Raw genomic sequence first — 25,744 nt, 5'->3', positions numbered from 1 at the left:
GAAGGACAACTAGGAATGCCTTGAGGAGGACAACCAACACAGACATGGGATGAAAGTGACAAATCCACATGAACAACACTGAGTGTGAGATGTGAATGAACCCCACAGTACTGAACCTGTGAGGTAGCGGCACTGGCCACTGAACCACCATGTCATCTGTGCTGTATATTTCAATGCTTCCCAGACTCTGTCCGGTGGACCCACCGTGGCTGCAGGTTTTTGTTCCAATCAGATGTACAATTGATAATAACTGATCTCATTTAATTAGCTGGCCTTTTTCTCGGTTTTCTTATTTTGCATTCAAAAAAGCATAACAATGTGATTGTTACATTCATAAGACGTTAAGAAATATTTCTATTTTTGCTATAGCTTTAAATGCTTAACTGTCTTTTGTTGTTTTCCTATTCTTTTCTGTTTGCTCCCTTCATTTTGTCTTAATAATAGCAATTAAAAACAAGTAGAGCAGACACCTGGACAAATAACACTGAATGATGAAAGGCTACAACTACTTAGGCGTCATACCCATGGCTGAAATAACCAGAACTCCTGGAAAAGCAGAATGAAAATCAGGTTGAAAATAATTGCTAAGAAGTAAAAAAAAAAAAAACTCTATTATTATCCCCATATAACTGCTAAGTACAGTTCAATAAAAATTTACCAAACTTAATTTTGCAATTTCTATATTGACCCTGCCATGCATGCACATCTTTAGGCCACCTTCCTGGGGGTACTGAAGTAAACAATACCACCCCAGGACTAGAGGGGGTGCCGACATTAACACTATCCTCTCTTTCCTCTTCCGCAGTCAAGAAAAGGCACCCAAGAGGAATGACTGACCCCACCCCACAACTACCCAAGAAAAACTCCGCCCCACTGCGGAGAAAACTCCACCCCTTCCGGTTTCCACAATATAAAGAAAGCCCATTCCCAGAAGGTAGCATCAGATGATCTACTGCCTACAGAGAGGACAAAAATCTAAACATTTGCCGATAAAAGGAAATATTTTGTTTTGAATTGATAACAGGGTTACCAGGGTGGTACCCTAAACTTTACTTGGCCTTCCAATTTATTTTCCTGCCCAGTACAATCCCATAACACAGAAACTGGGAAATAACAGCTCAGTTAATTAGGCCAAAAGTCCAATTAAAAGTAGAAGTTGGTTGGAACAAACACAGGCAGCCACAGGGAGCCCCCCGGACCGAATTTGAAAACCACTGGCATATTTAATTGACAGTTTTGCCATGGAGTATTGTGTTACAGCTGTTTACAATATATTTTACATTTGGAGCAGGTTAAGTGACTTATTCAAGGTCACAGTTTGATGCAGATGTGAAAACTGAACTAGCAACCTTGTGGTTTTAAAGTCAGTGCATTTATCCACTACACAATACTGCACTTGACTTCTTTATTTGACACTATTTCATTAACAAGAAGGATTTTATCAAGTGGCCACTACATTAAGTCCACTGGCACTACCCCATTATAGAGAGCTCACTTAGTGACTTCATTATGTGATGGATTGCGTTGGTGCTATCAGCAAAGCTAAAGTTTTGGGTGTCACTGAATGTTGCCCACTATTGGGCACTATTCATGTCAGGTTAAACGCATCAGGAACAACCACCCTGCTGGAGTTTTCAAACATACACATATCAAAGTCACACACACACCTACTGCACCAATAAACTTAACATGTATGTCTTTAGGGATGTGGGAAGAAACCATATAGAAATATGGAGAGCATGCAAACCCCTATGTAGATAGTAAAAGAAGCCGAAAGAAAGAAAGAAAGAAAGATTTTTTTTTATTTTGAATTGAACTTTCTTAATCAATACTCAACAAGTCATTTACAATAACACTGGATTTGTGAGGCAGCAGCACTAATGAGTCAAGGCTGTTAAAAACAAGGCCTCGTAAGGCCCATTGAGGCACTCCTTGTGAGTTTTTGGGCTATACAAGAAATAAATTGTTGTTGTAATGACAGCACCACAGTGCCACCTCATCGGTAGTCATTTTGTGACAAGTACAGAAGTATACAGAAGTATAAAAGTGACTTGCCGGGGATCACACATGAGTTAGATATATGTAAGAATTGTTTCAGCAACCCCCTATTTTGGACTCTTCTTATATCTTCTGTGTCACACTACCTGTAATTACTTGTCTTCATTGAGAACTTTCTATTTATGTTTTAATACATAAAACTTTACCAGGCATAAGGAGTCATTTCTTTTACTTTTTAGGCTTCATAGTGTAATTGTAATGGACGCAATAAATGGCCCGAGGATGGTTGTTGATAACAAAAACAGAAAACATAGTCTGAGACAACAAAGGGTCAAAACTGTGAGATCAAAACCAACCAGGCAACCAGGAATCAAAAAGACAAGACGTTACTCAAGAGTCAGGGGCTCAGCAAAGTTGAAACTGGAATATGTAATTCTACCGCTAGGACGTTTTTGAGAAACAAGCCAACTAACCCTAAGAAGTTTTTACAGGTAATTTAACCACTGAGGGATATCGCACAGTGTGACTACCACCATATTTATAGTGTCAGTTCTGTGATGTCATCAGTGCAATGATTGTGATCACAGGGGGCTTCAAAACAGCTTCATATAAATGAAGAAAACGGCAATGTATAACTCTGAAAATGTAATTACAATCATAAAATGTCAGAATATGAATCCTCAAAAGACAAAATATACATAAATACATGTATAAAAATGTTTCTTAATACAATAATAAACACTAGTTTAATAAAAATTGTATATGTCATTTACTAACCCACTAAATCCAGACCAGAGTTGCAGGGGGAGCAAGAAGCCCTGGACAGGGTGCCAGTCCATCGCAGGGCAGACACACACACCCACACACACACACATACACACTAGGGCCCATTTAGTGTTGCCAATTCACCTAACCTGCATGTCGTTAGACAATGAGAAGAAACCAAAGCATCTGAAGAAAACCCATGCAGACACGGGGAAAACACGAACATCATGCAGTAAAAAATTATTATAATAATAGTATAACGCTAAAAACATCAAGTATGAATTTACAATATGTACAAAAGAGAACAAGTAACACCCAAGAAGTAAACAGTACCAACTAACTGGTACTGCAGGTGCTTTCCAGAGTTGAATCTTGCGCACACATGAGATTAACTAAATGGCTGCAAGTAATTATCAGCTTACAAATCACAGGGAAAAACTGCTATAAGTCTGACAGTACAGTCTTAAGTGTCGTGATATGAGGACATGGCGGGCGGCAGAAGCTTTAACAGTTTGTTAGTGGGGTATGTGGGGATAAAGTAGGCGGAAGGTGCTTTTCTCAGGAATGCCTTGTCATAAATGTTCAGTATGGAAGATAATGAGACAAAGGGATGTGTTTGTTTCTGCTTGCTCTCTAAATATTGGTTGGATAGGCAGTTAACTCCATAACCCCACCTAGCTATCTAGGTTCCTATCTGGCACTCTTTGTCTTCATTTTATAGTTTCATTAATATTCATCTACCTTTATTGCACATAGCACGCTTTATATCTATCTACCTACTGTATATACTCGGGTATAAGTCGGGTCTTGAAACCCAAAAAAAAGAATCATAAATTTAGAGCCCGACTTATATGCCTGTTCAAAAATGCGACACTTATTTATTTTTTATACATTTTCTTGCTTCCTCCAATCTCGCATCAGTTTCTCAGACACATTGAATTTTTTTGCAGCAGCGCAGTTACCAATTCAAAGACTTAATTTAAAACCAGCTTCATATTTTCTTCTGATCAAACGCTCCATCATAGATAAGGGTGTGAGATACAAAAAACACAAAACAGTGCAAACGTCGCTTGGGAATAGTTTAGATATTACCGTGTGGTCACGTAGGCACAATACACAGAAAAAAGGCTGTGTGCTCCGTGGTTACTCTCTCAGGTGGGCGTTAGCATATCGTAATCTCTTGGACTAATAGTGTGAGTTTTCCGCGTTTAATTTATACAGGGTGACACAGAAAAACGGGACCTTTTGAAATGCAGAGTGGCAGCCATGTACAGTTGGCAGCACTGCGGAACAGGGGCCTTGAGCTGTAAACAATCTCGCCATTTAGCAATTTAGTAATCAATTACAAGGCAATCAATGGCATCTGTGCAAGATTTGTTCGGTAACCGTGTCATCTCAAGATTTGGTGATATTCCCTGGCCCTCAAGATCACCGGATTTGTCCGTTTGTGATTTTTTCTTGCGGGGCTACCTTAAGAGTCGGGTCTACACCATATAAGAAATAACAAATCCAAGAAGCTCACATCACCAATTTCTCCCACTTCTGCTCCAAATCCAGGGGTAAATGCAACACCAGCTCACCACACCCCACTAAGGCAGCTTCTGCACGACAATTTAACAGTATTAAAGGATTTAGCCAAAAAAACAGTAAAATCCAGCTTTGGATAGACTCACTGGATGTGAGCTGTATCACATTACAGAATGATGATGGTCAGTTCCTCAAAGTGACTTTCATCAGGAAGTTAGCGTCTATTATGCTCAAGCAGGTGAACAGAATAAGCAAAGCCTGAGATTTCTAACAAATGAGAGTTTAAAAAACAGAAACCAAAACATGCACCTGTGCTAAACGTTCCAAGATAACTTTTTTTTGTCTTCAGCCATCCTAAAATGTAACTAAGGATGTCAGGGAGGGGCTGACCTGTCAGCATTAAGTGCTAGGAAAGAATCAGCCCTGGATTGGGTGTGAGTGCACTGCATAGCCCACTCACATACGCCCTCAAGGGGCCAAGTTAGACTCTCCAATCAACATTATCTGCATGTTTTCAGAGGAAAATCAATTCCTGGAGAAAAATCAACAAAGACATGGAGAGAATGCAGGGTTAATGTAGAGTTTGCTGGGAAAAAATACAGGCTTTGGTGCACTGCGTTAGGAACCCAATAGTGATTAGATGAACCAACAATTGGATTGACTCGGGTTTGTTTAGGTAACTCAGCCACTTTTGATTCAGCTTAAGTCGCTCCAGGCCCTACAGTAGTCGGAGTATGGCCAAAAATCAGCAGCAACAATTCGGCCACCGAGTAACTGTGTAACAGTGACAGAAGAACATACAGACTGTAGGAGTGGGCAATAAGGCCAAAAATCCATATGACGGTATAAATAAAAATTGTGTCAGTTTCAGTGGATACTAATGTAATATATTTGTATATACTTTTCAGGCTGTAGCACACTTTTTAACAAATAACACATTTTACTGATCAGCTAAACAAACTGGAACGCCTCTTATCTGTCAAAACGCTTCTTAATGCTCTGCTGCTGAAATAAAATAACTTCCTTTTTCCTAAGGCAGCTGGAATGATGGTAAAAAAAACAATGCATTTCATATCCTTACCTTTCAGAGCACCGACTGTAAACACCCTGGCCTCCCTAAGAACCTATACTCATTCATAAAATGGCAAGCATTTAGGCCAGAATCCAATGAGCAGTCATTTATTCAGTTTGTGCTCTCGCGCCTTCTCTCATCACTTCAGTCAAAGAATGTCACTTCCAGGGCTTTCCCCCCTCAAATAAATTCTTTCAAGATTACAGAGGCCAAAAGGGTGAAATGGCAGGCAGAGACGTGCCTTGGCAATCAGGAATCTAAGTTTCAATTTGGGTTGCCTTCTTAACTCTTGGGAGGGCAGGAAAAGCAGTGTGTGTGTGAAACAAGAAAAAGTAACATGATGTAAATGGCCGGACATGAAAGGAAGTGACCAAGTGGCACAAATGGAATTAAGTATTAGGAATTGTCAACTGTAGCTAACTGGCCCAGTATCAGTGAGTGTGTACAGTGGAATTAGAAAGTAGACCCCTTCACTTTTTGCACACTTTTTTGTGCTGTAGATTTTTCATTTCAATGGATATATTTACCATTTTTACCCATCACTCTAAGCTTAATAACCCATAAAGACAAAGTGAAAACTTGTTTTCAGAAAGGTATGCAAAGTCATACTGAAACGGAACTGAAATCTCTCTCTCTATTCAGACCTTTAATTCAGTACTTTGTAGAAGATCCTTTGGCAGCAAGTACACCTAATTAAGCAATTAAATCTTTTTGGCTATGTGTCTACAACCTTTACACACCAGGATGTGGACATTCCATTCTTCATGGCAAATCCTCTTAATCTCTAGACTAGATGGAGAATGTTTGTAAACTGTCACCATCAAGTCGCTCCACAGATGTTGTATGGGGTTTAAGTCTGGGCTTTGGCTGGGCCACTCAAGGACATTCAGAGACTTGTCCCAAAGCCACTCAAGTGTTGTCTTACCTGTATGGTTTTGTTCATTGTCATGCTGAAAAGTGAACGATCGCCACAGTCTGAGGTGGTGTCCACTCTGGAGCAGGTTTCCTTGAAAAACTTCTCGGTATTTGGCTGCATTCACCCTTGCTTCAGTTATGACCAGTCTCTCTGTACCTGCCACTGAAAAGGAAGCGCATAGCATGATGCTGCCACCACCATGTTTCACTGCAAGTTGCTATTAGGCCAGATGAGCAGTGCCTGGTCTTCACCAGGCATAGTATTTGATGTTCTGCCCAAAGAATCAGATTTTTGTCTCATTAGACCAGAGAATGGTATTCTTCATGCTCTTAGGGTCTTTTAAATGCTGTTTAGCAAACTTTAACTGGGATGTAACATGCACCTGATTAATGGAGTGTTGCTGAGAATGATCTTCCTCCCATCTCAACAAAGCCTTCTAAAGCTCTGTTAGGGTGACCATTAGGTTCTTGGTCACAACCTGGTCCAAGGACCCTCTTGCCTGGTTACAATGTTTGTTCAGACAGCCATCTCTAGGAAGTGTCCCTCTTCCATTTCAAAACTGTTGAGGCCACTGTACTTCTGGGAACACTCAATGCTTTACAAAAGGTTATCCCCTTTCCATGATCTAAACCTCACCATAATGTGATCTCAGAGATCTACAGAAAGTTCCTTGGACATCTCAACCTAGTTTTTGTCCTGACATGCCATGTGAATTGTGGGACCTTCTATATATAGGTACACATCAGCCATTTAATATCCAATAAATTCAGTTGGCCACAGGTGGACTCCATTCAAGTTCTAGAAACATCCTAAGGAGAATTAAAGCAAACAGTTTGGAGTGCCAAAGCAAAAGTTCTGAATACCTGAATGAATGAGAGATTTCAGTTTTTGATTTTTAAGAAACATGTTTTCACTTTGTCCTCATGGGTTATTGAGTGTGGATTGATAGGCGAAAATGGCAAATGTATCCATTTAATACACACAATAGTGTGTGCAGAAGGTGAAAGAGGGACCACTGTATGTGAGAGTGAATTGCAATAGACAGGTGATCTTCCTTGCTCCTGACTGCCCAGATAATTGCCGGCTACATACATCTCTGAACTGGATATGCTGGTTGGGAAGTAAAATGATGGGTAAATGAGTAGACAGTTTAGAAAGACTACCACAGTATGTTAAAAAAAAAATCACTGACATTTCAAAATGTGACTTTTGTTTTGACAAAATTGATAACTTTACTTTATAAGCACACACTCAGTTGCTGCACCCAGAGGCAGTTGTCCAATTTACATAAAAACTGGCATATGAGAACAGAATGGCTTGGTATGTAAATGATTAGGTTTGCATTTGTGTCACACTCATAAGTGACACCACTTAAGTGCTGATCAAGTGCATCATTTAAAAGTCAACAGCCTAAGAATGTCGGCTTGTGGACATGAGAGGAGATGTGGAATGTCATTTCAAGCCATGAAGAATATGTCAGTGATGTCTTTATTGAAAAGTTTAAATAACTAATTGGAAGCATAAGAATGTCTCATACACACACAAATGAATGACAAGTTTTACAGCAGTAGAGCAGAATATCTGATAGTTTTCAAATCCTGGTAAAGTTAACTGAGACCAACTGAAAAATGCAAAAGTAAAATCCAGTTGGAATAAAAGCCAAAGGAAGCCAGCAGACCAAAGTTGATCATCCGGCCAGAGGTGAAAGTCTTAATGCAGCTGTCTCTCAGTCAACTCCCCAGGAAAAGTGGCATTCCTGAAGACAGAGAAGTTACGGAGAACACAAAGCGAACAATAAACATGCCACTAAATGTAACTTTAATCTGTTCTCTGCTTGTCTCATGCACGTTTGTGTGTTGTCTGTCCTGCAGTAGATTTTCCTTGAGACAATGTAGATTTCTTCACTTGCCAAAAATGTCGAGTTACTTTAGAGTTGGTGGGAAATCTACAGGCTTTGGAGGACTGCATTAGGAACCTGATAGTGATTAGACAAACCAACAATTGGGTTTGTTTAGACAATTCAGCCATTTCTGATTCAGCTTAAGTCTCTCTAGGCCCTACCATTGTCAGAGTATGGCTAAAATCAGCAGCACCAATTTGGCCACAGAGTAACTAGGTAACAGTGACAGAAGGACATACAGACTGTAGGAGTGGGCGATAAGGCCAAAAATCCAAATTGTGGTATAAATAAAAACTGTGTTGTAATATATTCATATATACTTTTCCGGCTGTAGCACGTTTTTTTTAACAAATAACAAATGTTTTATTGATTAGCTCTTCAAACAGAAATGCCTCTTATCCGTCAAAATGCTTAACATTCTGCTGCTGAAAAAAATTTCATAATAACTATTCACCTCTCTCAAACAAACCCATTTAAACTACAGTATTGCTGCTATGGTTGCTGCCAAGCAAACACAGCACAAGACATGGATTCTTCCAATCCTTTTCTGCTTTCAACAATCAGATTTTACTGCACAGCACTCTGGGTAATATTCTTAAAGGAGTGGACTCACTTATTACACACAATTCATATACAAGCCCATACGCAAAAACATAAGCTTTACTTACTTACACACCAACAGAAAATCACATTTCCCATTTCCTTTTGCATTTACAGATTTGCAAGTTGTGTGTTGTATATTTAATTGTATTTGCCGATTTTCCTCCAGTTTTACCAAAACGGTAAAATGTTTTTTTTATTAAATCCATAGCAGATGATGAATTTCACCTGCTATACAAGATCAATTAGTATATCACCCATTCCTATTGGACAGTTCCCACTGTACATCAGTAATGGCACAGTGATGTGTTCATTGCTCTTGATATGGGCCGAATCATTGATCTTCATCAGTTAAGATGGTCGCCAAAGGCGATATACAGGATTGGCCTATGGTGACAAAAGGAAAGGTGAACTTTCATTATACCACATGGAGAATGTCTCAATGATATGTCTGTATTCAAAGTTAACCATCTGAACTATTTGAATAATCTGAACCTTCTAGATCAGTGGTTCTCAAAGTGTGGTCTATGGACTACCAGTGGTCCCCAAGTGAGAGTTAAGTGGTCAGCCTTACAGTCATCAGGGAAAATGTCTTTTAAATTGTTCAGATATGTTGATTTGTTATGTACTTACTGTATATATGCATTTATTTGTAATAGATTAGGCTTCTAGTTGAAACCAGTGATACTTAACCTATATACCCTATACATGAAAAATGGCTCTAAACTACTACCACGAAGCACACCATCTAACTTTCATGAAGACTAACAACTTTTGCTACAATTCCAAGCCTTCCTTCTCCACTCCTGTTTGCTTGCATGGTCGCCACACTCAATCTCTCTCTCTCTCTGGCACATACAACACTTCTTCAAACGCAAGTCTCTCACAAGTGCAGTTGATCTTGGTCACAGCACAGGTCTCCCTTCTAAACTCACTTTGATGTCGATCTGCAGGACACAAATATGGTCAAGGTGGTCCTTTATTTTCAGTTCATGACACACACATCAGTGCTGAACAGCTACAAGCTGCTAACACATCATGGTTAAGGGGTTATTATGGACCATTAGTTGAAATATAGGACTTTGAAGCACACATATGCTTAGTATTTTTCATAGAAATTTTTCTTTAAAAAATAAATTTGGGAAATATATTGCAGAATTTCACTAACAGGTGACTCTTATATTAAAATGGTTGTTAGTTATGCTCCTTAAACCAAAACACTTTGAGTATAGTTGTGAATTTCCCCTTGGAATTAATGAAGTATCTATCTATCTACCACTGATTTACTAAACACATTTTTATAAAAGACTCTATATAGATAGATAGATAGATAGATAGATAGATAGATAGATAGATAGATAGATAGATAGATAGATAGATAGATAGATAGATAGATAGATAGATAGATAGATAGATAGATCATTTGTCTCGAGGTAGAACATTTAGTATGACTGGAAAATCATCTGTTACGATCTGAGACAGCACATCACCCAGATGAGTCAAACATGATCTCTGCCACAGCCTGCGTGCCTGCACCTACTGGAATGGTTTCAGCTTAAAAAGCCTGTGTCCTCTTGTGGTGCACACAGAGACAAACTAAGCAGTGGTGTCATATGGTCAACTTTCTCAAACAGGACACAACTTGAAGAGTGGGCATCAATGTGTGGAGTATGAGCACCTAGAATAACAGATCACATCTTATGCTTTTTGGAGTCACTTTGACTATGTGAAAATATACTAAGATCTTGTGACTGTTTATATGAGTTTCTGAGGTGGGTATGAATGCCTAAGGCTGTTAGTCAACAAGACAATGCCAGATCACAGCTGAATGAATACCTTCCAACATGACTTGAACAACTTGGGTGACAAATTCTAAGACGATAGACTCCCACATCTGCCAGCTACAGTGCATCTAGAGGAGCTGCTGTATAATACTAGGCTGGTTGTGCCACAGGACATCCCCATGGCATAATGCATACACGCTTAATGCATATCATTAGCAATAGGGGTTACCCTATACTGAAAACACACATGTAGTTTCATTCTCAATCAATAAATTGCTCCTTAACTCTTGCAACATTTCTTCTTGGTGCGATAATTTCCTATTGCACACAGTAAATCACCTTTGTCTTCCAAAAATGGGGTGGCACCACCTGGGGTATCATAAAAAGAGATCAGAATAGACACTGAAGCCCTTTTAAAGTTTTTTCACTGAACACACACCAGCAGGGTGACAGGATATGCAGAGGAAATCAGCACAACCCAGCAGATTTGGGAACAAGCAAGACAATGCCCCCCTTCTGGTCAGGAGCACACAAAGAATATTTAATGAAAGAGTAAACCAGAAAAAATGGAAGTGTTTTCAATCTATTTATAAAGGCCAGAACTCTACCTTAGATGCACAATAACTCACGTGTGAGGCGACTTACACTGCTAACTAAAAAGTAATATAACAATGTCCGATTATAAAGCTTTACAACACTGTCTTGTGTCTTGGTTTGCAGGTGGCCCTCCACAGGTTACTGTATACGTAGAGAAACATATTTATTAAAAATATAGGGTTAGTTGTGTGTAGGGTGCAGTTTTGGTCTCCAGGCTATAAAAAGGACATAGCAAAGCTAAAAAAAGGTCCACAGAAGAGCGACTAGGCTGATTCCAGGAGTTATGAAGAAAGATTAAAAGAGCTGAGCCTTTTCAGTTTAAGCAAAAGAAGATGAAGAAATGACATGATTGAAGTGTTTAAATTATGTGGGAATTAGTCCAGTGGATCGAGACTGTTAATTTAAAAAGAGTTCATCAATAACACGGGGTCGGGGACACAGTTGGAAACTTGTTAAGAGTAAATTTCGCACAAACATTAGGAAGTTTTTCTTTACACAGAGAACCACAGACACATGGAATAAGTTACCGAGTATAGGTAGACAGTAAGACTTTAGCGACTTTTAAAACTCGACTTGATGTTATTTTAGAAGAATTAAGTGGATAAGACTGGCGAGGTTTGTTGGGCTGAATGGCCTCTTCTCATCTCGCTTGTTCTAATGTTCTAAGAATTATAGGGTCACTAGCTGTGCTACCCGTCTAAGGTGGGTTGAAATCTAAGCCATCAACAGAGACTTCAGTGTTAACTTTTGCAGTGCACCATGTATTAGAATGTATTTTGTAATGTCCGTAGTAATAAAAAGCATTGCAGTTGTCACTCCAACAGATGGCGTGTCACAAACATTTGCAGCAATAAATGCATTGCTACAAATGTTTGTTTTGCTCCATTTGTTGGAATGATAAATGCAATACATATGTGACTGTTATATGCCATTTGGTATGGTGTTAGAGTTTGTGATGCAGCCTTTTAACCTTCTTCTCTCATCATGTTTTCAACAAAATCCAGATATGCAACCAATGATTAGCTTACTGGGCTTCTGCTGTCATGTTGATTTTAGATGGATTTCTTGTGCTAAGTCTTTAATTTCTTTCTCTGTTGCTCAACAACCCAGGACTTTTCTGCCAGCCTCTCAGACAAACTGTACATACATTGATTTTTTTTTACAGGTCACTTACGATGAAGGCATTCACAAAACAAAGATTAGCAATAAAACGTTTGTGCAAAGATGTAACAGTGGAATACGCCTTAGAAAAAGGACCGATTGTCACACATCAACCTGGCATTTTTTTTTCTGTCAGCAAACCTGAATGCCTCAAAACTCCACATACTTCCTAAAGAATCGACTTCTGAAACTTTTTCCACGACTGATAGAAATGGACATGAAGCAAGAAGCAAATCTTGACAAAAGCCAAGTCCATCGCAGGGCACACACACCACTGGTCAATTTAATATCTCAGATCAACCAGCCATGAACACAAGAGGGGCGGCACGGTGGAGTATTGGTGCCATTGCTGCCTCACATGTTCTCCCCGTGTCCTTCAGTGGCTCCAGTTTCTTTCTACAGTCAAATAATATGCAGGTTAGGTAGACTGCCATTTCTGAATTGACCCTAGTAAAAGGGTGTTTGTCCGGTGATGGACTGGCACCTGGCATTTCTAAACTGACCCAAGTGAGCATGTTTGTGGATGTGTGTGTGTGTCTCTATCTGTCCTGCAAAGGACTGGCACCCTGTCTAGGTATTATTCTTGTCTTGAGCCTGATGACTGATGGAATAGGCTCCAGCTGCCCTGCGACCCTGCCCTGGATAAGCAGGGAAAAAGATGGATGGATGAACACAAGAAGGAGAATCCACATCCACATGAAAGGCACCTCAACTGGAAAGTGTGTGAGTGCTGTTACAAGGTAGCTGTACCCACTGATTTTACTTAAAAATGATAACAAACCCTCACCTGCACATTGAAAAATGTTTTGTATCATGTTTTTTATAACTCACATAAAAGTGAGTGATGCACTAAACTCTATGGAAGTTATTCTGCACTGCCTAACAACATACGCCGTTGGCAGAAGAAATCAATAAGACAAGTGGGGCTCAAAGTGCGGTCAGCACAGCAGTGAGTCAAACGGTCCCTCAGGTGACAGCCACTGTATCTGAGCAAAGAGATATCTAAATCATTCTGATGTTACACTTCTGCGGTGGGCTGGCACCCTGCCCGGGGTTTGTTTCCTGCCTTGCGCCCTGTGTTGCCTGGAATTGGCTCCGGCAGACCCCCGTGACCCTGTAGTTAGGATATAGCAGGTTGGATAATGGATGGATGGATGGATAATGTTACACTTTAGTTCATTATGTACTTACTTACATATACCATACCATTCAACCTGCCTAATCCAATTTAGGCTCATAGCAGCATTGGGGGCATGGCAGGAAACAGCCCACTCATGTGTGTACAGTGCCAATTTTGAATTTCCAATAACAACAACCACAACATCATTTAGTCCTGTAGCACAATTTCATACAAAGGATGTAGCTCAAAGAGCAGTACTGTATTATAAAATGCCAAAGAAATAGCTACAGAGAAAAACAACTTCAAATTAGATAAGAATAATAATGAATCAATAGTATACACAAGATAAATAATGCACACTTTCATAACACAGATGTATAATTAAGAGAAGTAAAATTCTTAAATACAGAATTGTTGGGGTGTTTTTTTTTAGATTTTTAAATGCACGTCTGATAATAAGGTCAGGTAGCCAGAGTGGAGAGAAAAAAATAAAATAAAATCACATTAGTTAAACTGAAAAAAAAATCTGTAGGAGTCCCAGGCCAAAAGACCACCCAGCCCCCAGTAGGCCATTCTACCTAACGTAAATGTTCCTAAGCAGTTCTTAACTGACTTGTTTTTTTTTTAGGTTTCATCTTAGAGAATCTGACGCAGTGGGTCTTGTGGTTATTATTTTGTTTTTATTCAAAAAGCACAGGTGGCTGCACAGATGGTGGTGGGTGCAACCTCACAAACACGTCTTTGGAGTGGTGGGATGAAATCCTGTGAAGACACAGGAGGAACAGGCAAACGCCATACAGACAATGACCAGATGCAAGATTTAAACATACAATTCTGGATTTTGTGGCAGCTGCGCTAACCACTAGACCACCATACGACCCTTGTACTTACTTACGTGTGTACATTAATCATGGAACTGTCTGTCCTCTGCTCACCTAAATGAACTTCCCCACTGTTAGTGCCATAGGTGTTAAATCGTGTTAAAATAATCGGCAAGGAGGCTCTGTCGGCTTTATTGCTCACAACATCATGTTTTACTTCCATTCAGCTTCTTCCAAGCCCCAATCTATTGTAGCCATTGAGAAGAACGTGCTGTCGCTCTTCTGGCCATTACACCATCTTAAAGACCGAGGGCTTATTACGGATCATTGACTGGTGGATTTGCATTTCGTAGTTGTGGTTTGCAACATAAATATACTTTGTTAAGTAAACATAGTAATAGTAACGTGGAATGTATGCTAAGAAATCACAGTTTCCTATAAGTGGACCAACTAATCTCTGACTTTGGCTAATGGTCTGAAATATTTTGAGAACCACTGGGTTAGAAAATAGCTATTGTGTCCTAATGACATTTATCTTATTAACTAGCTGTGTAAGCCCATCCCGTAAAAGGCCTGGTGTCCTAAAAACTACTGAAATCATCAGAAAAAAATTGGAAATGTAGAGACGTCAGGTAATTGAAAGGAACTACTCTGGGCATTTCTCTCCTAGGAGGTTTCGTTTTGCCAACGTGCTCACATCATTTGTGCATTAGTGGCTAAGCAACTTGGTCTTTCTTCGGAGGTTTCATTTTGCTGACATGCTGGCCTCGCTTGCGTATTAGCAGCTAAGCGAGTTTTCTGTTTCCTCAGAAGTGGAGCCCTTACCCCGACTCCACCTCTCACTTCTGGGCCGGACAGACAGACAGACACACACACTTCCAAGCATAGACGTTTATATATAAGATTACCCTGGAGTTTATTTTGATGGTTCTTAGTTTTTTTCTCCTTAGATTTAAGCCATAATTTGAAAGCAATTATAAAACAATTACAACACAAACAAAAAAAAATCGGGAGTGGTCTCCCCTAGTCTTTCTCATATACTCAAGATATGGGGATGCATACTTGAGGAGTAATCTACATGACAATGATTATATGTTTATATTATGTACATTAAAGAACCATCAGCAACAAATCAAATCAAATGAATAAAAAATTGAACAATTATTATAAAAGTCCTGCGGTGAGTTGGCACCCTGCCCGGGGATTTGTTCCTGCCTTGCACACTGTGCTGGCTGGGATTGGCTCCAGCGGACCCCCGTGAGCCTGTGTGCAGGTTGGATAATGACTGACTGACTGACTGAATTATTATAAAAGTAAAGTTGAATAAATCATACTCTGCAGCCGCATGAATAAAAAATTACCACTTCCAGTTAGTGGAAATAGCCCAAAAGTTGACAGAAAGCTATGTTTTGTATCTAATACTTGTATGCAAAATTTGGTTGACCTAAGTGGAAGCATACTCAAGTTATCGTGTTTATACACACACACACACAATTCCAATAATGGTATTTTCGGACTCAGGGTGGTCTAATATGTCGAGATTCATCAAAATCTTAAGGTCAAATTTTTGGTTGATCACAATACTTTCCCTGTACAGTAGAACCTCTGGTCACGAATGTTTCCGAACACGTACAAATTGGGTTACAATCAAAAAGTTGGACAAAGTTTTGCATCTGTTCACGACCACACGCTCTGATGGCGAACAAAAGCACTGGTGGCCAGTTTCCCTTCTGGTTCATACGCGCCAATGATTTCCCAATTCTCTTGCAAAAGGAGTTACGATGTTAACCAAGCAGAGGCCTCAAGTGCTGGAAAAGGTGGAAAAACTGCTGCTAGTGTGGTTGAACGAGAAGCAACTTGCAGGGGATAGTGCAAGCGAGGCGATCATATGCGAGAAAGCCAGGAAGATTCATGGCGATTTGCTGAAAAAAAATCCTTTGTCAAGTGGCGAAGGTGAGGAATTTAAAGCCAGTAGTTGATGGTTTGAAAAGTTTTGCAATAGAAGTGCCATTTAATTTTTTTCCCTGTGCTTTAAACTCAGAAAAAAAGTGTTAACAGCAAGCAGTTCGTAAGGGTCTAGCACGAAATCTTATAAATGTTAGTTTTCTCTGTTGTTCAAGGTTTTCTCAGTGTTATTCAATGTTTTTACGTTTAGTTTACTATTACACTGTGCATTCTATGGTATAGTTATTTAATTATTTTTGTGTTTAAAAAACTTTAAAATATATATATGTATATATATATTTACATACAGTTTGTATGGTCTGGAACGGATTAATTGTATTTACATACAATTTTATAGGGAAATTACGTTTGGGTCGCGTCCAGAGTTTTGGAAAGAATTAGGTACCACTATACTTAATATATGAGAAAGTAAAAAAAAAAAAAAAATTAAAATCATTATATGCTATACTGAACAAGAAATGGGAAGAAAGAAAGAGTAGCTTCTGAGCATAATTTTCAAAGAAAGCAAAGGATCAATGTACACTGTAGAAATTAAAATCAGTTCATTTTTGACATCAGACTGGTACAGTAGTTTAGTGGGTACCAGTGCTGCTTCACAGCTCTGGGGACCCAAAGATGAAAATAGTGATTCTAAAGTGCCTCCGACTGAATAAGCATGGGTGTGAGCAAGAATGTGCCCTGTGATAGACGGGCATCCCATCCAGGGTTGGTTGCAACCCTACGTCATTCAAACAGGTGACTTTTCACATCACTGCCATCAATACACGTTCGAGTAATGAGACCTGATCTTACCCAGTGACATTACTCAGTAAAATCTAACTAGGATTCCCCAGAGCTGGGGAATCAACATTTTATTTCACCAGAAAACCATCAAGGAGAGGACTGTTATACCTCCTCCAACAAAGGTGACCTTAGTGACCAAACTGCAAGCATGCAACACCCCCCATACATTTTGTAACAGACTCACTTTTTACAAAATCATAGCATAACAATCTACTCTTAAACCCGTTTAATTTGATTCATAGTGTTAGCGTGCCAGAGCCCATCCCAGCAGCACTGGGTTCAATGCAGAAAACACCGCTGGGCAGGACATCAGTCCATCACATTGTTTCTCACATGAGGCCAATCTGAAATCACCCATCAAACGGACTCATCATTGGGGATGTGGGAGCAAACTTGTCATTCACTCTAACCACTTCAACAGGTCTTGTTTTTCTTTGTTTTAATGAATCCAGAAACCTTTTTTTTGTTTGTTTTTTAATTTTAAAGTTTATATCAGTGTGAACAGAAGTTCAAAAATGTGGATATGCACATGCACTGTGTTTAAAACTAACTAAATCATCAATCTGGGTCTGTTGGAATACGACCAGCCCACAATGAACTTCCAAACACGACATCCAGACACCTACTGTACATAGTAACATAGTCACACACCAAGACCTCAACGGGAGGAATCCCGGGACCGAAGAGCCCATGGTAGGGCCTGAGAACCAGAGAAACAATGAAGGAGGCAGATAAGAGAGGTGCTGATGCAAACAATTAGTTAATGCATTGTACACAAAATATTTATAAACAGTACCATGTGCTCAGAAGCAATAAACAGGTGCATTATTACACAAGTGTAATTAAAAACGGCGAAACTGCGTCCTTTAAAACTTTTACAATAAATATGTACAGTAAATAAAAATCAGTTCACCAAATACAAACAACTCACACCCGCAATCAAACGTGTGTAAAAATATTCTTATAAACACACTAATCCTTTATCGGGCTCCAGCAGAATCGTCAGCCCTAAACACTGAGGCTCCTTTTCATAACCGCAAATTGGCTTTTTCTACGACCCCAGCTGATCCGTGGCACACTTGGTCACTCTCCAGGATCTGGCTTGCTCCTGCAAGCTCTTTTCCTTTACTATCTACCTCTTGAACTGCCTACCTCAACTACGCACGCGCCCGCCTTTTACAAAGTTCCCCGATATGTCACCTGATGGTGGACTGAACTTCAGCGCGCCAATCACGCGCACGTGCACGCGCACGCACTAAGCCGCTGTATCTCTCGATGCGCGCGTCCTGATTTCAGTCGGCGCTCGGCCCCTACGCACACTCTTGGAGTAGGCAGTCAAATCAGGCAGAAAAAAAAAACTGACGCAAACAGCCAATCGTTAGCCATTCAGCCGGCAAAAGTAGCAGAATGAAGCCATCCACAAGTTCCACCAGCTCCCCCCTGGTAAATAAATAAATACTTCTGATCTAATGTGACCACTAAAACTAAAAAAGGTGCTAAACGTTATCTAGTCACGCACCCCGTCACAAACACACTCTTCCAAAGAATAGCTGATATGACTGTGTGTGCCAAGATAGGGATGAATGAATTATGGGAATGCCGTAGGACTTGTGGCACGTGTTTACACATGGCACTGAATAAATGAACGACTTTGCTTAAATAATTGAACGCTTTGGATTTATTTATTTTTGAGGAATGTGAAAATATTCAGGGCTGAGAGCGCCAGACCACATCCCGCCGAGATGGAGGCAAGATGCAAGCTTGGACATTCTGGCAGTCAATCATAATTCCCACTCTGACTCACCATGTTCTGTTTAAACGACCCTTCATGTCTTTTGGGATGTGGAAGGTAAAACAGAATACCAGGTAGAAAGCTCACAGAAATCTGGGAAGACTGGGCAATGTCCACACTGGCAGCAGCCAGGTGCAGGATTTGCACGCAGAATGCTGGATCTGTGGGTTGAGCCATGTGCCATAGTAAAACCAGCTCATGTCATCTCATCGTCAGACCCACTTAATGCAACTCAGGGTCATGAGGGTGACATACATCTTTAACAGGTTTTAATATATTCAAATTTCATACCCAAGTCAGTTATTTTATTAGGACACATGTATATAACATTAAAAAGCAGACACCCTACCAATCATTGTATGCAGCCTCTTTAGAAAAATTAATTTATACATTTTTTTTTTCCAAACCTGCTTATTTTGCTGCAGAGGTGCAAAGGCATCAGGGGGCAAGGAAAAAGTAAAGCCTTAATATGGTGCCAGTCCATCACTGGGCATGCACACATCACGGGCTAATTTAGTGTTATCAGTCAATGACTTTAGCACATTGGAGAAGACCAGGGCACCAAGGTATGAGTAGAATGTGTAAACTTCACACAGATGATGATTTGAACCCAGTACTTTGGAGCAAATTCTACAGTACAAAGGCAGTGATTTGAACCAAAGACTTCAATGCAGATTCTGCACACAGGCAGTGATTTGAACACAGAGGTTTGGAGCAAACTGTACAATCAAGGCAGTGATTTTAACCCCTGGCTTTGGAGTACATTTTACATATGCAGTGATTTGAACCTATGACGTAGGAGTGAATTCTACATGAATAGTGATTTGAACCCAGGGCTCTAGAGCACACTCTGCATATGCAGGGCTTTGAACGAAACTCTACACAGTCAGTAATTTAAACCCAGAATTTTGGAGCAAATTTTACAATGGCATTGATTTGAACCCAAAACCTTGTTGCAAATTACAGACAGACGGTGATCTTAACCTAAGATTCTGAAAGAAACTCTATACAGGAAGTGTTTTGAACCCGGACTTTTGGAGCAAACTTTACACTGGCAGTGATCTGAACCCAGGATTTGGAAATAAACTCAATACAGGAAGAAATTTGAAACCAGCATTTTGGAGCAACCTCTACACTGGCAATAATTTGAACCCAAGATTTTTAAATAAACACTATACAGGAAGTGATTTGAACCCAGGATTTTAAACTAAACACTATACAGGAAGTGATTTGAACCCAGAATTTTAAAAGAAACTCTATAAAGGAAGTGATTTGAACCCAGAATTTTTAAAGAAACTCTATAAAGGAAGTGATTTGAACCCAGGATTTTTAAAGAAACACTATACAGGAAGTGATTTGAGCCCAGGATTTTTAAATAAACTATATACAGGAAGTGATTTGAGCCCAGGATTTTTAAATAAACACTATACAGGAAGTGATTTGAACCCAGGATTTTAAACTAAACACTGTACAGGAAGTGATTTGAGCCCAGGATTTTTAAATAAACTGTACACAGGCATTAATTTGAACCCAGGATTTTGGAGCAAACTCAACAGAAACTGTGATTTGATCCCAAGGCTTTGGTGAAGGATGAACAAACAAGGCAGTGACTTGAACCCTGGGCCTTGGAGCAAACTTTAAATAGGCGATTTTTGAACCCAGGACTTTGGAACAAATTCTACACATGCAGGCAGGGATTTGAACCCAAGATTTTGGAGCAAACTGAGCATAAACAGTGATTTGAATCCAGGACTTTGGAGTTGTCAAACAGCAGTATGAACTATGGTGTCATCACGACATCCTGATTAGAAATTGCAATACTGTAACTTTATGATGAAACTTTATGTTAATAAAATGATAGCTGCTCAAGCTCATCCATCTAGTCTGTGTTGTTAAAACCATTGGGTCCTTAAACATTCTGCAGACTGTGTATTAAAAAGTAAGTTGACACTAAATGAAGATCACATACTGTTATTTTATTTTTCAAGCTAATATGATAATAAAGATGGAGTAGTCACAGATTAGGCAATTGGAGATCAACTGACACGTCTGAATGAATGAGACTTGAAGAGCAGTGCAGGAGTAAAGAGAACATCACTCGGCTCTCATCAGTCGCTTTCTGTTTAGCTGTGAACACAACCAGCAAGCAGGTTTCTCTCACATTTATTACTACATTTTTAAGGATATAGACAATTAATATTTTCCAGAAATGTGCATACACCAATGTACCGAAAATACCGTTCCATTTCTTTAAAAAAAAAAAAAACCCTGTGGTCTCACATAACATGGACCCCAGTTTACGTTCAGGCTGGGATGTGTCCTGTGTATCCTGCCATAGACTGGCCAATACCAAGATAAGCTCAGGTTCTCAAGACAATGACCAAAAGAAAACCGACCCAAAAACCAGATGGAGATAAGAATAAGAAAGAGCACGACAAGGGTGCAGATTCAAACAGGCATCCTTATTGAAATTAGACAAATCTCTTAACTTACTAGACTGTATTAAAAGAATACCTGATGTCTGTTTTAACTAAAACGTAAACGAAATATACAGAGCGCCAGGTTTCATGCTGCATTATGTGCAGTGATGTGACTAAAGCCAGTCATAGGTCCATACGATAAAGCACATCCGTACATGGCTCAGCCAGGCACATGCATCAATAGTCACATGGGACCATTTTATTGTATTTGGATTGGCGGTGGCGTAACAGAAACTCAAGAGGTAAGAAGACATTTCAGTCAGGAGTTGAATCAGCATCCAAATGACGGCTGTACATAAATACCATGTTGCAAACCATACATCAAGGTTTATAGTTGAAGCGTGGGCTCAGAAATAGGACACTTACTTTATAAAGTGCCTTAAGGGTAATAACTCATTACATTTACTGTATATGTAATTTTCAGGATTCTCATAGTGCTTTACACATTGAATGGGGAGCCACTTCAACCACAGCTAATATGCAGCATCCTCCTAAATGATGCAACGGCAGCCACTTCTTTGCATCAGTACACTCACCACACAATAGCAGTTAGGTGGTGAAGGGGTGAGAGATAGTTAGCCAATCACAGACAGGGGGTGACAAGAGGGCCAGAATGACCAGGATGAAGTGAACAATTTAGCCAGGACATCAGAATACACCCTACTCTTTATGAAGAATGCGCAGGGATATTTCAGGACCTCAGTTTTACATCTCAGCCGAAGGACGGCACTATTTTCACAGCACAGTGTCCCCATCACTGCACTGAGGCATTGGGATCCAAATTCAGAATACAGGGTAGATGACCCCTGCTGGCCTCACCAACACCTCTTCTAGCAACAACCCAAGCTTTTTCCTGGTTAGTCTCCCATCCAAGTACTGGTCGGGCATGAGCCTGCTTTGCTTCAGGTGGATGACCTGCTCTGAAGTGCATGTGGTATGGCTGCTGGGTAGTTAACATCTCAAACTGCATCACATAAGAGTCAGCAGGGGGCCGAAAATGAACTGAATATCCAACAAAGTTATCCAGTGCAGGGCAGGAGGGCTACCACATTTGACATCAGACATACTAGACCTACTGCAGGGCACCATCCAAGTGCTGGGTACTCATGAACTCATAGTGAATCAGTTTAGAGATACCATTTAGCCTAGAAAGAGGTGTGGGTACCAAGGTAAGTGTATATGAAGAAAAAACATCCATGCAGACGTAGGAAGAATGGGAAAACACAACACAAGTTCTTTCCAGGATTTGAACCCAGGACTTTGGAGTCAAGGGGAAGCAGGAAAGAAATGATTAACCAAAAAGGGGAAGACAATACATAACTGACATAGAATAGCAGTGTGACGACATAAGAAGTCTATGAATGGCATGCACTTGAACAAGTGCGTTCTAAAAAATAAAGGTGCCAGTGTGGTTCTTCTGTCAGTTCCCAAAAGAACTATCTGTATAAAGGCTCTAGAAAGAACGTTTACTATTTAGATTTGTAACAGGGTCCATAAGTATCCATAAATAGATAAGAAATTTGTGAAATAACCAGTGGGTTACTGATTTTAAAAGGAGTCTTGTTGCAGACAACAGCACAGAATTAGTTCAGATTTCCTTGATCTGTTGTATTCTTCTAGGTAGCCCACTGTACATTATGTAACCCACTCTATACAATAAAGATTTCAGTTAGGAACTTTTTCATAGCCCAAAACACTAATTTGTTCTGCTGAGAACCCTTCCTATAATGAAATGGTTCTTAATCAAGCAAAGGTTTTATGGCTAACCACAGAAACCAGTAAAGTACCATTACAGAACCAATATTTTTGAGAGAGTGTCTGTTTAACTCCGAAGCCATCACCGGTCGGCATTTGCTTGTTGTCCTTTTCGAAGGAATCTTTCTCCACTACTTCTATTTCTGACTTTTAGTGTCGTTTACTTTTGCGGTCATATGCTATAAGGTTCTTATTGATCCATTTGGACAGTACTTTTGATTGTTTTTTTAGGATATCGATTTCCAGTTCTGTGCAGTAATAATTACAATCCTGTTCACGCTGAAAGCCGTCAGAAGGCGGCGGCTTATAAACTAATAGCCCGTATGGTTCAAAGGTAAATCATCGCAACTGCAGGTAATACAATTATTAAAGGCAGACGGGGAATCGCCACTCCCTAGACGTTTCATTGTTCTGAATGCATTCTGGCTCGTCTTACTTAATTGAAAATAATTTAATTACTGGAAAATGAAGCTCCCACCACAGGTAGCAATCTAATCACTGCGATCTACCCACGGTGTTCAAGCCTCGCCACGCACGCAGCGCTGTACACTCCATGGCCACCTAGCTGAACCCAAGCTCTTTAGCACAGGTAGACAGGTGTTCATTAATGCGCCCATCTCAACGGGACACCGAAGATTAAATCTTGGCGTCAATGTGAGGTTTGTTTGCCTGCCCCCAACTCCTCCTCCTGCTTCAGCCCGTGTCGGGACACGTCCAGATGTCTTCCAGCGGCTGTGCATCGGTTACTCTTCATTAGTTGCCTTGCCCTTCCCCTTCTTGAATTGGCGAGGCGCAGGAGGAGGAGGACGGGGTATCACTTTACGGGCGGTGTTTTGAAATCCGAGAAAATCGCTCAACCAACCCCCAACACCACCCAAAAAACAAAGGCAAAAAAAACCTGGCACCGGCTTCAACCGAAGTTTCCGAGAGCCGAGAGTGGCCATTACTTCTGTAAACCCTGCCAATGTGCACGATCAGTGCGGCATACACCCGTCCGACAAGCTCACAGGTGACGCAGAGCCACCAAACCCAAGCGTGTCAAAACAAACAGAGCAACACAAAAGAAACGCGCAGGCACTGCTACTGCAAAACGTCGCGCACGCTGCACAGATCGTAAACACACAAAACAACAAAGTGTACGACACTGGAATAAAAGCTCCTCAGCAGCAACAGAATCAAGCGTTACCTCTTCCAGAGCGGTCACCGTGTTGCGACAGTTGGCCATCTGCAAAGTGAAGCCAGACGTGCACGGAGAGGCGAGATCCTCACAAGTGGCACTGACGAACTCGCCAACGCTAATCTGCTCCGGCATTTTTCTGTAAAGATGCCTAGCCCCTATTCCTTGTGTCTTTCCGTCCGAGTCTCGCCGAGTGACTTCAGAGACTCTCGCTCGCGTTCTCTTCTGAGCTGCCCCTGTAATCCAGTCCAGATGCAGTCAGGCTATGTGCAGTGTCCGATTCACAACTTCGGAGGGCTTGAAAGTCGCGGCGACGCGCTGCGGGTGGAAAGGAAAGTGGGAGGAGCGCACATCATTGTCACGTGGACCAATGTCAGACTAGTGCGGCTCTGAAAATAACGCGTTCATCAGGCTGCTTTCGTTCTCTGGAAGAATTTGTTCAATCTCAATCAATAACATGAGATGAATAGTAAATAAGTTTATTATGCAATGTATTAAATAAAAAGACAGTGCATAGATTCATCCCACCATTATTGAATCTTCTGAATCAGATTGGGGTCGCGAAAGTTATGAAATGCAAATCAGGACCCAACTCTGAAAGAGGCGCCACACCATCGCAGGGGACACCTGCTAATAAATGAAGGATAAAACACCGACAAACGCCGTTGTGATGTGATAGAAAACAGGAATGCAACGGGGCAAGGGGAGAGTGTGTCCACTCCGCAAACACCTGGAATGGTCATGTAACAGCCCGGCTCCTAGTATCTCCTTCATGCTTCTAAGACTGTGCTGCGAGACGCAACAGACCTTCTTGAGACAGCACGTATGGATATGTCATCCTGGAGGAGCTGGACTACTAGTGCAACCTGAATTGGCTGCAGGTACATACAGCGTCATGCTACCGGTAGTGACAAGGACACTAGCAAAATGCTAGAATCAGTCAGGAAGGATAAGAAGAGAGCAACTGTCTGTGGCTACCATCTGCAAAACCATTCCCTTTCTGAGGGCTGCCTTGGTGTTGCCTCTGCAGTGCACCTGTTGTTACTTTCTTTTGCACCAAACAGGTGAAGTTGATTCACAATAGCTTATGCTTCCTTACTGGACAGATTGATATCCCTGAAGCTTCATTGACTTGGTGTTAGACTGTGATGATTAAGTGTTCCCTTAATTTTTTTTGAGCAGTGTATAATAGTTAATACAATAATACAACCAGTGATAATGCAATATTTCTCCCACATATTCTTTCCAATTTAGTTTTGCAAGAGGGCCAGAGGCTATCCTGATGGCACTGGATAGAGGGAAACACATACTCACTCAGCTGCCAATTTGGAATAAGCAAGTTATTACTATTTGGAATGTGGAAGGATAATTATAATATTTGTAGGAAAGGCTATGCAGACATGGGAAGAATGTGCAAAACCTTGCCCCTCCATATCTGTCCGACCTCCTGCATGTTGCCATTCCCTCCCGTACCCTTAGATCCTCTTCTTCCATTCACTTGACTGTCCCCTTCATTCGTCTTACCAATATG

General features: G+C 40.5%; 1 protein-coding gene across 1 annotated transcript in view; it reads right to left on the bottom strand.

Annotated features, from left to right (window-relative positions):
• LOC120517106 (arf-GAP with SH3 domain, ANK repeat and PH domain-containing protein 2-like) overlaps positions 1-24,552 on the bottom strand; it is a 120,494-nt gene extending 95,942 nt beyond the window's left edge. The window contains exon 1 of the mRNA XM_039739217.1: positions 24,223-24,552. Within this exon, the coding sequence (XP_039595151.1) occupies positions 24,223-24,348 (126 nt within the window). The 5' untranslated portion in view covers positions 24,349-24,552. The remainder of the gene's footprint in view (positions 1-24,222) is intronic.
• Between the last annotated feature and the right edge of the window lie 1,192 nt (positions 24,553-25,744).

The sequence above is a fragment of the Polypterus senegalus genome, chromosome 17 (genome assembly GCF_016835505.1).
Source record: "Polypterus senegalus isolate Bchr_013 chromosome 17, ASM1683550v1, whole genome shotgun sequence".
Taxonomy (NCBI): Eukaryota; Metazoa; Chordata; class Cladistia; order Polypteriformes; family Polypteridae; genus Polypterus; species Polypterus senegalus.
The sequence above is the reverse complement of the archived record's forward strand: the minus strand, read 5'-3'. Positions and strand labels throughout refer to the sequence as shown.